Source organism: Clinocottus analis, unplaced genomic scaffold (assembly GCF_023055335.1).
Source record: "Clinocottus analis isolate CAN_PGR_092001 unplaced genomic scaffold, fCliAna1.0.p SCAF_7, whole genome shotgun sequence".
Taxonomy (NCBI): Eukaryota; Metazoa; Chordata; class Actinopteri; order Perciformes; family Cottidae; genus Clinocottus; species Clinocottus analis.
This window is the reverse complement of record NW_027176229.1, coordinates 10,804,970-10,818,650: the sequence shown is the minus strand read 5'-3', so window position 1 is coordinate 10,818,650 and position 13,681 is coordinate 10,804,970. Positions and strand designations below refer to the sequence as shown.

Genomic DNA, 13,681 nt, shown 5'->3' with positions numbered 1-13,681 from the left:
CATGTCTTCAGTCTGTGGTTAGTTATGACATAATGATAAGCGTGATCACATTGGAGAGCAGAGAAGGAGATGACAGAGCCTGACGTGGGTTCTCTTTGAAGACAGTTCATGGTTACTGTCGTTTCTTTACAAGATATTCTGTTTCAAAGTTATATATAGTGTTAGTGTTATAATTTTATTTGATTTAAAAGATGTATTGGCAACATGCATGAAAGAAATGAAGCATTGTGGTTCAAAACCATTGGAAAATTGGAAAAGAATACAATGGAAAAGCCACCTCCCCCACACGGCCCTTACAGTGCTAGATATGTAACAAATCCTAAGCACAAGCGCTGACCTTACTCACTCAAAAGGTGGAGTGAAAATGATTCGTGGGAGCACAGGAAAATACAAGGACATGGACTTTTACAGATGTGAAACAACAATACAGGCCAGTTTGAAGGTTCAGGTTTGGAAGCCCAGGAAATGCGGTTGTTTTTGTGCTGAGTGAGCACCGTGTCAGCTCATGGTTTTCCATGTTGGTTGATGAGTGGGGGCTGCAGAGGCCACCCTTACTGAAGGTTTTCCATCGTGGTGAGTCCTCAGACATACACGGCATCCAAGGAGTCTGTCGTCTCTGTTTATGGAGACGGTGAAATACAGTCCTCTGTTTTACCACGAGAAGGTTAATTGACAAAGCAGACATGAACTGGTTTTAAGATGCAAGTTCTTTAAAAAAGATAAGTTTTGACCTATCTGGAAAGACAGCAGATCAATATGAAGTGCATTTACTGTCCCAAACATCTTTAGTAAAAACACAGCTGATAAGTGTCGCAATGATGAATGTCTTCCTTTGTCCCGTCCAAAGCCTCTTTGTTATGGGGAGGAAAGCTTTTGACTCATGAGCCTATTCTAGCAGCCAGTGTTTGTAGATTTAATGTAGGACAAGTGCTTTAGCAACCATCACATAAGCATCCATCTTTACTTTGGCAGCACATAATGCTAACATGGCAAGTTAGTTTTTATGTGGAGCGAGGGAGTGCAAATACACATACGTCATGTTTGGCTCTGTAATAATTGGTCTCTTCAGACAATCTCAGGTTGTCTCTGAAGTTGTCAGTCACAGGAATTTATATTAAGTTGATTTAAAATGCTCTCTAAAATGTCTTAAACTTGCTCTGCTCAAGGCTGGTCACAAAATACAACATTAATGGTGTTTGCTTCATTGCAGCATAAAGTCACTTTTGCCTCATTTTCCAGCTGTCTTTAGAAATCCCATTGACACATATATTTAAAAAAAAGGTGGTTTCTGCCGTCAAGGAAGGGGACTGCTGGACGCATTAGTTTTACAAGCCTGTCACATTTCATTTGTCATTCCCTGGTCTGCTGACTCTTTACGCCAAAACAGCGTGATGGTGTTTAAAACAACATGTTTTTATGCAACCAGTTCTTTCACCTTCTTTGTGATAGGACACACACGTAATGTAGCTTTTCCTAATGACATGTTAACTGTTACTCTGCTGCACCAAAATAATTAAATTCCCTAAAAAAAAAAGTCATTGTAAATTTAAACAACAAAGGAAGGCGTACATAATTAAAACCAACTTTACTAAAAGCATTGGTTAGTGCATGGTGGAGGCATGCACTGTACGCTGTATGCTTTCCATATGAACATAGCAGTAATGCGTGTGCAATTGACTACTGGTTGTTTTTCATTTTTCATACCAGCATTCTTTGCACACATAAGTCAGAGAAAGAGCAGATTATTATATTATATTATAATTTAGAATACAATACCTTTGTTTTAGATTTTACATTACAACACTACATTTTCCACTTTGTCTGTTAGAATAAAAAATATATCCTTCTTAGCCTTAATTCAGACTCTATGGAATAATATGCAATATAGCATATTTGATACAGTTATCCAGCTTTCCTCTGGCATGCTTTGGTATATTGAGGGACATGTAGGCTTCAAGAGATTACCCAAACCAAGTTAAGCATTAAAATTATGCAATATGGAGATTTACTTATACAATTAAATCACAGAAAAGTAATTGACTCTGCGTGCTAAATGCTACACCTAATAAAGCAGTGTTCCCACATGATAATTAAGTGATGGATTACAATAGTAATGGCTCATAATCTGTCTCTTGTTTTCATAAAAAATATTTGGCGATTCAAAACTTAAACAGGGTGCTAAACCTATAGAGAACATTTTAAATCTTAGTGTCAAACCTTGCTGTTTACTGGTGGGCTTTCATAAGACCAACACTAGTCATGAAAATGTTTTATGAACATGAACAAAATTGTATGAATGTGTATGGCTGTTATCATTAAAGTACTGCTTAAGTCATTTTTTATATCAATAGATGCCAAAAAAGAGAAAAACACACAAGCTGTACATATTTTACTGCACTGTAATAAGATTTTAATACATTATATTACAAATATCTTTTATGTACAAACGCAATGTGATGGATCTATTGACATCAATAAACCACTAAATTTATACAGTAAGTACAGTGCTTGATTCATACAAGCAAGTTGGTGGATACCTGTTCAAGCAATTCAATATTTCAAAATACGTTTTCTTGAGAATAAAAAAGCAGAAAAGTGGGACAACCACCTCAAATCTTGATTTTGTTCTTTGATGTTATATGTTGACTAAGTAGACTGTTTCTAACTTCAGGTATTGCTAGTGTTTTTCTGTTAGAAAAGCAAATGGCCCTGTACATTTTGCTGTAGTTAATCATACTGGCCAGAATATCAACCCTGTATTACAAGTCAATAAATGTTACTGTTAAATTACATTACATTTGGAAAAATGTATTTAGAATGAAATTAAAAGTCACCGGATATGATTCCTGTGTCAATCTCATTTGCTTGGTTTTGCAAAAAAACAACTTTACATACATACTAAATATATATTGTCGGTGTTCTTATTGTTTTTCTCACTCAGGTCAAATGAGAGCACTGTCAACTAAAGAGGTTTTTGTTTCATCAAAGACAGTGCATTTTAAACAACTCCTGAGCAATCAGAACATGTCTCTACTGAGTCATACGTAGAAGGGGACAGACAACTATCTTAATGGTGCACAATGTGCAGGAGGTACCAGTATATCAGCTCGTTTTGATATTGCACTTTAAACATCTCTCTGTCACCCGGCTTTGTGTGGTGCCACTAAAAGAAAAAAAGACTACAGATTGTATGGGTTTTATGAGCAGTCATTGTTTGTGTTTAGTTAGAGACGCAGTGCAGGATGTGTTCCTTGGCTGCTTAGTGGAAGGTGTTTGGGTTTGGACGGATCATCATGACCACTTTCTTGAGTGAATAGGCTCCACCTCTGAACTCGGCCCAGTAGACTCCATCTTGGTAGCGGCTGCGGTAGTGTCCTCCTCTGTACCAAACTCCATTCAAATTTGAATGGGCACAAGAGTTGTACCACCAGCCTCCCTTCTGGTAGTGGGCACAATTGCCTAGAAACATCGAAAAAAAATAAACACATCTGTCAGGCTGCATGCATGAACATATAATTGGAGTTAAGCTGCCAGTTTATCTAGTTTAATACTTTCTAACATTGTGCTTTTCTTTCCTACCTGTATATGCGTCATGGTCTCTGTCCAGTGTTGTGAATTGTTTGCCGTTATGCCAGGTGAGCGAGTCTCCAGCATTGCCGTGATAACGTCCCACCCGTAGCTTGTAGAAGTCGGCCTCAGGCTCCACTCGGAAGCTGGCGTACTCTGCAAACACCTTCCTGCCGGACCAGTCCTCCAGCGTGACCAGTAGTTTGTAGTTTCCCTGGTTAGTCAGCCAGTAGATGTTCTCCAGACCCAGCCAGTACTCACCATCAATATTGCCAAAACCTTGCTGTGAAGGTCAGTGAGAAGAAAATCACAATTAGATTAGGAAATAATTTCTGAATGCACTTAGAAAAGCTTTGAACGGGGGCCATGGTCCTGGGGGGGGAGGGACTTTTCTTGCATCCCTCTCTCTCTCTCTTTTCCCCTTGTCCACACTGTCATCTATCAAATGAAGTTGTTTATTGTCAAGGAGAAATATTATAAATGGTAGTCAAGTGTAAAGCTAGCATCAGGGGCCCAGTTTTCCGCAAATGTTTTTGTTAATTAAATCACAGCAGGAGAAGTGTCTAGAGCAGCGATCAGAAATACTGGATGCTGTCTTGCTGCTTTGTTCTGGCTCCAATCTTACTGTAAGTTGGTTTGTGGTTTCCTCTACCTTGCACATGCTTTGGATCATGGAAACACCCCTTCAGATGAGTGTACAAATGCAATTTCAGCTCTTGTGTGGTTTAAAGGTTTTTATGAAAGTCTTGTCAAGATCCCTATTGTTGCCTTTCGCTGAGATTGAACCCGGACCCATGTGGATGATGGGCCAGAAAACATGAAACGACTTCTCCTTGTGTGAGGGTTTTCCCTTTCAAAAGTTAAAGAAGTTCCCCTAGAAATAAAAATGGAACCATTCCACAGCCCTGATTATCACGTATAGCGAAAGCAATGTTCAGAAAATAAGGGTTATTTTCACAGAACATAAGGAATTCTGACACAACCAATCAATGTCCAATTTTTCCACATTTCTATTTCACTGTGAACTAATTTACAAAGACCAACGGATGTTGCAGGAATGAATGACTCATGGCTTTGGCAGTAACTGAGGTTGTTACTACATCAGACACTTTGAGGGCTGACCAATGACCTATTCAGTACTGGTTCACATCTGGTTAGTGGCAACTAACATAAGCCACCTGCTTTCCTCTCAACTATGAGGTCCTGATTTACTGTGAGGTTGTCTCACCTTGTATGTCTCCCAGTTCCTGAAAAAGTTGACAGAACCGTCCACCCTCCTCTGTATCACGGTCCAGCCACCTGGGTCATGTCTCTGGTCACACCACACCTGCATAAGGCGGTTGGCGTTTTCGGGCTTCACCAGGTACATGCTGCTGGAAGAGTGGCCATCTTCCAGAGCCTGCAGACAATCTTTAAATGGCCCTAAAACGAAAGATGACGACAATACATTTACAGCATGTGAAATCCGGTCTGTTGAAACAATAATTCAAAAGGGGAGTAAGGGAAGCGGGATAAAAGCCATAGTGACACAAAAAGTGTTTCTACTCTGTCACAGGGAATCCCACTTTCCAGCAGAGGCTCTCATTTTAACAGTGGAATTGACTTTGGCTGCTCCTCTCAAAAGGGAAATGGCTGCCGGCTGTGCAGCCAAAAGAAACACTGGCATGAGGGCAAAGGGAATCCTGACTACTGAATGATGAAACAAGAGAAACACATTCTATCATCTGGGGTACTTTACTCTGCAGGAGAACTATTATTTTAGTTTCTTTCACTTTTTTCCAATATGACAAAACGTTATGTGACGTAATAGTGTCGTACCTAAAATGTGTAAAGATTATGCATTTCTCATCTCCAACTGAAAAAAAACTCTCTGAATAAAAGAAAATTGAAGTGCTGAATGATTAAGCAGCATCAGCCACGCACTCTTTTGCAGAAATTTAACTCCTTCTGGAAATATTTTGGAGATTTTCGTGCAAGATCAAAGTTGTTTTTGGGGATTTTATGGTGCAAATCAGTAAAACCGGGCACTCCTGTGTGCCATTATGATTTCAAATCTAGTAAATATGGAAAAACACTAATAGGGCCACTGGCTCCTCACTTCAATTGGCTGTGAAAGTGTTTAAGGTCTCAAGATTTCACACTGGTGTGGTTTGCCAACTGGCCCGGATTACAAAGTGTTTAAATGATGGAAACAATAGAAAAGAGAATAGGGGGTCATGCAAACCAGTAGAGGTGAGTGAGGGGTTCAGTTTGCAAAAGATATAAAGAAAAAGGAGATATACAAAAGAAGAAACAAAGCACCTCATCTATAATATGTCATGAGGATCCCAATCAGTTCAGAAGCCAAACACAAAAGTGTTCACATTGTGTGAATGTCCAGAAGTTTGCCTCTCGGTAACGATTATTATTATTATTATTTTTTAAATTGCTGGCCGAAATCTGTCTCTCGGCTCACTCCCTGCCATCATTTACTCTCAGGAATGTCTGTTGAGCAGATACAAGCCAGAGAGCCGCCCTGCCCTACCCGTCTCTGTTCTGCCTGATAAAGTCTGCTGCATGGTGGAACATATGACTGATTCTTGCCGGGTGCAACTGGAACAAATGACATCACTGATTCTCGGTATCTCTTTTTGTACATGCTTTACCCCCCTCCTCTCCTTTTTTTTCTCTTTGACTCCATCCTTCCATTTCTCACTGTTGCTCTTTCAGTTCTCTCTCTTCCTTCCTCTCTATTCCTGCTTTGTGTGCAGTTCTCTGTTCGTGTTATGGGTTTATGTAACTTTTTGGGGTGTTAGTTGCATGGGTATGGGCAGGAAATTACTTGCCTTCTTTCAAACATTCGATACAAAGGCTACCGTTCACATGCAGTAGCACGCAGTAGCACAAAATGTCAATGGAAAAAGCTCCCACCAGTCATGTTGAGAATGGTTTGTTCCTTTTTTCCATCATTTTAAAACTGTTTCCTAATTACAGTGGGGAAAGGGAACAGCAAAAGATTACTCACTGCAACTGATACCACAAAACAGCCTTCACATCATTTTAAAACTTTATCATTTACTAGCATGTGTTCAAGACTCCCATAGGCTATCCATTTGGGCACATGCTTTTACTTTGCTAATATGCGTTGTGTTTTGGTGTGGCTTGAATTGTGACAATTACATGATATGCATCTCAAAAGGCTGCAGACAACAGCATTTCTGTTCTCACTGGGAGCCCCTTGCCCTGGGAATGTGTGGGATGTATTTAAATCAGCTTTGAATGGAAGAATGGGTGTTTGGTGGTGGCTTGTCATTAATGACTAACAGGTTCACAACATAATTAATTCAGACAGACAATCCTTTGTTAGTTATGGCAACTGTTTTAGTAAGAATGCATTAACTAGATCTTGGAAATGTAGCACCATCATTTCACAGTTCATAATGGATTTTGTTAGACTCACCAGAGGGCTTGTTAGTGGTGGAGGGGCTGTGTGTGCCAGTGGGCATCGTTGGAAGAGGCACTTGAGATTTTTGGTCGCTCTGGATCTCGTTGCTGATTGGGTTGGTAATTCGTGGAAGGACTGGTGGCTGGTAAGGCTTGGCGAGAGGTGGTGATGGTGGAGGTGGTTGAGAACGGGGCTGGGGGACTGGCACGGGACGAGGTTGAGGGCGAATCTGGCACTGCTGCTCCAACAGAACAATAAGACTTGATTGGTTCGTGGCCAAAGAAGCTAAGTGCTGGTACTTGTGGTCAAGATCTTTGTATCGGCTGGTGAGCTGTTGCATCTCAGAGGTTTGGTTCAGGATCTTGTTTTCCATCTGAGCCAATTCGAGGGCATTGTCTCTCTTCCTGATGATCTCATGGAGCAGCTGCATGTACAGCTGAGTGACTCTGGAGTTCATGTTTCGGCTCTCCTTCCTCAGAAGCTTGACCTCATTGACAATACCTCCGTCCACCTCTACCAACTGCTGCAGGGTCTCGATTTGCCTCTTCTGTTTCTGTAGCTCCACATTTAGCAGCTCTAACTCCTGTTTGTTGACCCGATTCTCCAGCATCGCCTCGGGCTCCTTGGAGTTGACACAGATGGCTCCGGTCACTTTTTGTTGAGGCACAATGAAAGTGTAGGAGCACTTGTCCTGCGGCTGCTCAGCTGGAGCACGCTTGGTCCTTCCAGCATAGAGAAACTCTCTCTCCAAATCATCCTCACTGCTCTCAAATTCCTGGGTCCTTTCCCTGCCATGGCTGCTGTCTGACCGACTCCCATGAGCCTGCTGGGCGGCAGAGGCTAGTCCATAAACAAAAAGGAGCCCCAGCAGGACCATTGAAGGGGGCTCCATGTGTCCAACTCACCAACGCCTGAGGAAAATGGGGAAAAAAATAGAGAACATCATTGTATTGTTTTGAGGGGGAAAAAACCTTCCCCAGATAAATAACTTTACTTTAACTTTCAGCAGGAGACTGTAGAGCGTACCTATTCTGAAACTGTTTTTCCGAATAGTTTCCTAACTCATGTTTGGGCTGCATGCTCATTTTGACAAGGCATCAATGTAATTATTCACAGCAAGGCGGATTGAGATCAGAAGAAGGCCGCCCAATCAGGTTCCACGAGTCCTCCTTTACCCACCAGGAGCAGTTGGTGACAGAAGCCCTATGCATGCACATCTATACATAGTCAGGGCTGGAGGTCATTACAGCTTTCATAGTATGGGCTACTGAAAAAGATAAGATCTGAAAGAAAATCGCTGACTTGGCCCGTTGAGCGCCACAGCGGCGGCTGTGACTTTCCATGAGAGGAAACAAATTATATTCATGTGTGATATTTAAATCAAGGATTTCATGGTTGCTACACTACAAGTGTCATTACTACTGGGGTGAGCAAACACTGCTGTATTTTTGTGTTATTCATTAAAAACAGCTGGTCTTGATCCTTTGTTTAAATCCGCGCTCCACTATCAAGAGTACGCAACACATGCATGTTTGAAAGTTACTAATCACCTCACTGACGCTAAGAAAAATATTTCTTTTGTCTAATGATGTGCTGATCTCTTCAGTCAGTTTCTTGCTGTTAGGTGAGTCTGTTTAGCTTAGTCTGCTGTGTTGGCTGCGGTTCTCTTTGGGCGAGTGCCACTGCTTGTCCTTGACACACACAGGAACACTCCTATATCTGCTCCCCTCTGCAGGCCCGGACATCTTTGCTTATGGAAAATATGAGACACTACCAGATGATGCTATTCACGGACCTGGTTTAAATATTGATCTTGTTGCATCAGTCCTGTCGATAGTCTTTACCAAAAGAGGGAAATAGGTTGTATTCAGACACTGAAAGGCAATTTTCTGTAATGTATGTATCCACTTTAACCGTGTGTGTGTTTCTGTTTTAACTGTTTTAACACAATAAAAGCTTACTTTAACCATCTAGCATACATAAGTAGCATTACATAGTATTACCTCTATCTGCCTTAGTATGTATTTCTGATCAATCTGAGATACTTTAACCCGGTCTAGATTAACGTATCTCTTAACTTCTTTGTCCTTTATAACTCGACCTTGTGGCACAACTCATACATTTCCTCAAGAGTTAATGAGGATGAGATACTTAACTATTACCCCTAGAATTAAAAGTGTAGACTTTTTTATGAGAAAAAATAAGTGCAGGCAGTTATTGTAGATGATGGTGGTGTTATTAGGGGATGCCACTGAGTGCTGAGGAGAATGTAACTCCTGTGCAGGGATAACAAGACCTTGAACTCCTGGGTCACCTTAATTGAAAGCTGCTGTATATTGGATTACAGAGGGGTCCTCTGTAACACCTCCCCGGAGTCAGAAAGGGCCCGTTTAATCAGAAAGCGTTATCGAGAGGCCTATATTGGCTTGGTTTTGAAGAGCCGCGTCAGGATTCCTAGGCTTACAACTCCTCACACATTTTGTTACAGCCTATCTTGGTGTGAACGATAATCTACCGTTTAATAGTAAGCACAAACTTGGGAAGAGAGCAGAAATGTTTTTGTCTTGTTAATCCGGGCGTGCAGCCAGCACATTAGGTAGGAGACATGGAGAAGAGAAATGCAGCGCTCTCCAAGAACATGACCCTTGGCACATTCGACCCTTTCAGTTTTATCTGTCTAGAGTAGAATGTGAAAACATGTTTCTTTCCCGGGAAAAAAAAAATTATGCTTCTATAACTGAATGGCTTTTTTATGGTTTACCTGGCCAGAAATATAATCACAGTCAGTGCAGAAGAATGTACAGTCTGCTTCTCCTAGGGTTTTTATTAAAACAGAACCTACAAGTAGCAACTCCACTATTGAAATATGTCTGCTATGAATAAAAAACCTCAACGAAGAATGTAGTTTTTGTTTCAAAATTAGTTTCATTGAGAGTGTTTTGTGTCCGCACAGTTGGAGGTCTTTAATCGTACTGATGCTGCACACAAAGCCTATGACATCACCTCAGCTCATGCTGATTGATACGTTAAATATTTTTACACCATGCAAAAGGATACCTATTACAATTTAAGCCATAAAGAAATCCCTAATAGCTTACACGTAAGCCCATACCACGATAAAAGAGCAGCCCAGAGCCTGTGCCTTGCAATGTGCTGATGACTGTATTTGGCCAGTGGCTCTTGTGGTTTCTCCCCCCAGACCATGAGCTCCGTCTCTGAGAAATGCAGAGTGATTTGCCCCTGCTGCGGAGGAGTCCCATGTTGGACATTGTTAGCCCAACATCTCCCGCTCTAGGCTTCACTACACTTCAAAGCTTAGTGGAAAATGTGTGCAGCTTGTGATGAAATGTGTGTCTGTGTGCGAGTGAATGCGGTATGTGCGTGTCTGCGAGTGCTTCTCCGATAATGTGTGTTTTCAAATAACAGCACTTGCTGGGCTCAGTATCCCAGAGACCCCAAAGAGTCCCATCTGCACCGACCGAGACAACCTGTTATTAACCCATCCCCAGTCTGCCAGAGGGAACAACAGAAAGCCTCCTCCTCCTTCGTCGCTTCTAACAGCCCCCATGGCGCATCATTGTCCTAACATCAGTTCACTTTACAGGATGCTATTGAGTGGCAAATAGCTGCAATGATTAACCGCTGTAGAGAAGTGTCATATATGTCTCCTCTGCCCAGGGCCTGAAGATGAACGAGTGTAGTGTGCAGGGGATAACACCTCTCATTGCAACTTGATTGGCAGCTTCTCTTGGGTGATTTCTTCAAGTCTGCTTCGCACCAAAATGTTTTGGTTTTACTGCCTTCAGGTGGTTAAGTCTGTGTTTACACGACTCCTCCTGGATTTTACTCTGTGTTAAATCAAGTGTGATAGGCGAGTGCAGCGCGTAGGTCAGTGTTTCTCTGACCAGCGCTGTGCTCCAGCCTTTTTGGTCATGATCAGCACATATTAATTAATGGGCAGCCTCGCTCAGACTGGCTGATGTCTCTTACCCCAGCCCCTCTCATTTCAGTGTGAGCATGGCATTCCTCACATTCTTCGTCACCTCATTAGACTGAGCTGCCATACACACATGGAGAGTCAATGGTGGTGGCAGACGGCTTGACCCTCTAGACGCAGGACCACTCCTCTCCTTATCCCCTCCGTGCCTACAAGACGTACTGTATCTACTGACCCAATTCATTCCCAGTGTCCCACTTTCTGTGTGAATGCCTCACAATCACATCATCATCATCATCCACAACGGGAGATCACAACACGATTACACAGTACCTAATTTGTCAGTAGCTAAAAAAGGAGCGGACACTTTGCAGGGCTGCTTCGTGCGGCATGTTCAAATTAGCGCCAACTCCGCTGAGAACTGGCAGTCTCCTGCATAACACCCAATATGTGTTAGATCAGAGTCAAATTCAATTGTGTCATGGTAATCTGCACTATTACATTACCTTGAGGGTGACCTCATTCTTTGCTCAAGCATGTAATGCGTGTTAGTATGAAACATGACATTTTGAACATGATTAACCTCAACTACCTGCTCAGCTTGATGGCATAGGACAATATTTGTTTTGACTCTCCATGGAACAGGAGGGTTTCGAGCTTTTGTTCAAATTTAGGTTGTGTTCCCGGCTTCACGCTGCTTGGTCGGTTCCTCCATACCTCACTTGTGGTCTGATTCAGACGGGGAGGCAGGGGGTCTCGGGATTTGTTTCGATAAGTTCCGGCATTCTACCTCAAAGCCCCCTTATCCAAACACTACCCTGGCAACAGAAACAAAGACGGGATTCAACCGCCTACTTGTCTGTCCTCTTGAGCCTCGGGGAACATCCTGAAGCTGCGACAGCTTAACATACCGGTAGTCAACGTATCTGGGCTTTTTTTCCTTCTCTTTTAGAAAATTTTGATATCAGCAAATACATCTGTCAGCATCTATCGTACAAGGCAAATGTGTGATACAACTTTTACACACCCTCTTCAATGCCCATGCCTTTATTTGACCCCTTTAGAGTCCCGTGTTTTGACAAGCTGAGTGTCAGTTATCAGTAGTGAAGAACCACTTAGCCCAGAGAGCCCGCTCTCCAGCATCACCCTGTGCTGAATCAACCCTTCCCAAACAAGTCTATCAAAGTCATCTGTCCTGGTTAGTCATCAGCAAGTAAAATGGCCCACAGGCACCAAACAGTGAGTCAGATAACAGATGCTGCATGACAACTCCTGAATTAAAGTTTTAACATTATCAGTATGTAAAGCAGTTTGAAACAGTCCAACTCTGACCTCAATCAGTTTAACTTCATGACAAAATAATTGATTCAACATGGTGTTGGAAATGCCACCGGGCTGAATGATTCTGAGCTCACTAACAACTTCTGTCAAGCCAAGAAAGGTCATCATTTGCTTTGAGAGATTACTTGTTACAGACAATTTATCAAGGCAATGAATTGAAGCTACCCTTGATATAATGTAATATAAATGTGTGCTGCCCCTGTGAAATAAATAAACCAATAAATAAGATGAATGTATAAATAAGTAAAAGGTTACTCAATGCTTACGAGATAGATAACTGTAGAGTGTAGAGTATTGATGAGGCTCCCTCAGATGCCTTGCCCTCCTGGCAGAATTGATTGAAGTTTCTCCTGGTAGAAAGTCATCCCACGTGAGAAAGCTGCTTCCCTGCGTCCTCCTCTCCCACTTTCTGCACTCTGTATAGTTACTCTTTGTCACCTCTGCCCATTCCAACCAAGGAGGGGTGGTGGTGTTTTAAAGCCTATTATTAAAAGACCGTCATTAGCTCAACAGCAGCTTCACTTGCCAGAAACTCTTCAGCAACCATGGAGTAGATTGTTTCAAAATCCACTGGAAAAAGTTGGAGCACTTTCAACAAATAGTAACTTAAGTTGGATGGTGGAGATAGTTTCCTGATAAATGGTCAGAGTCCAGGGCGGCATGTGTACTGCCTGTGGCCCGTTAGGAGAAGACTGTCACTTTTCTGTGGGCTGAATCCATCACTTCTGCCTCACAGCTCCAAGAGGCTGTCTCTCTCAACTGCACCTCTCTCCCCCTCTCTCTCTCTCTTTCTCTCAACTGCACCTCTCTCTCTCTTGTCTCTCTTTTTCTCCTTCCTCGCTGATTTTAAATGATGAAAAATCCTCTTGCAGTGTTTCAACAGGCAGACAAATTGAGCTCAGAGCCTCCCCCTCTCCCTTAAAAATGAACACATTCTTGTTTAAAGCAACAGCCTTCTTTCTTCACCCCTCCTCCCCATGGCACAAAGGAGATCCACAAGCATGCACAACACAAGCCACACACACACACACACACACACACACACACACACACACACACACACATCTCAAATTTCCAACCCTCTGCCCCCTGGCCACTGGTTCAACACCAACACTATTTTTAACTCGGACCGCACGGTTCTTTTAGTGGTGGACAGCCGCGTTGTTGAACTGATCAAGTCCTAATTGGCTGTGAATGAAAGCTTGTCCCAAGAGAGATGGGAAGAGGATGACAGATAGGAAGCAGTTCCAGGTGTTTTGACCAGACCAGGTCTGGGTGAGCAACAGCTGCCTGTGGTTTATGGTCTGCAGTTGAGATGTCTGAAACACGCTAGATCTGAGTACAAAGTCCTTGAACACCGTGCAGGGGAATGATTATGTAGCATCATCAAAAGCAGAGCCGTCCTTACTTGT

General features: G+C 42.4%; 1 protein-coding gene across 1 annotated transcript; it reads right to left on the bottom strand.

Annotated features, from left to right (window-relative positions):
• Positions 1 to 2,470: 2,470 nt before the first annotated feature.
• angptl2b (angiopoietin-like 2b) lies at positions 2,471 to 13,100 on the bottom strand. The gene is made up of 5 exons (XM_068605038.1): positions 12,536 to 13,100; positions 7,007 to 7,902; positions 4,796 to 4,989; positions 3,580 to 3,850; positions 2,471 to 3,459 (listed from the first exon to the last, which is right to left on the bottom strand). Exons 2-5 carry the CDS (start codon positions 7,881 to 7,883, stop codon positions 3,260 to 3,262), a joined length of 1,542 nt encoding a protein of 513 aa, XP_068461139.1. The 5' UTR covers positions 7,884 to 7,902; positions 12,536 to 13,100; the 3' UTR covers positions 2,471 to 3,259.
• Positions 13,101 to 13,681: the final 581 nt, after the last annotated feature.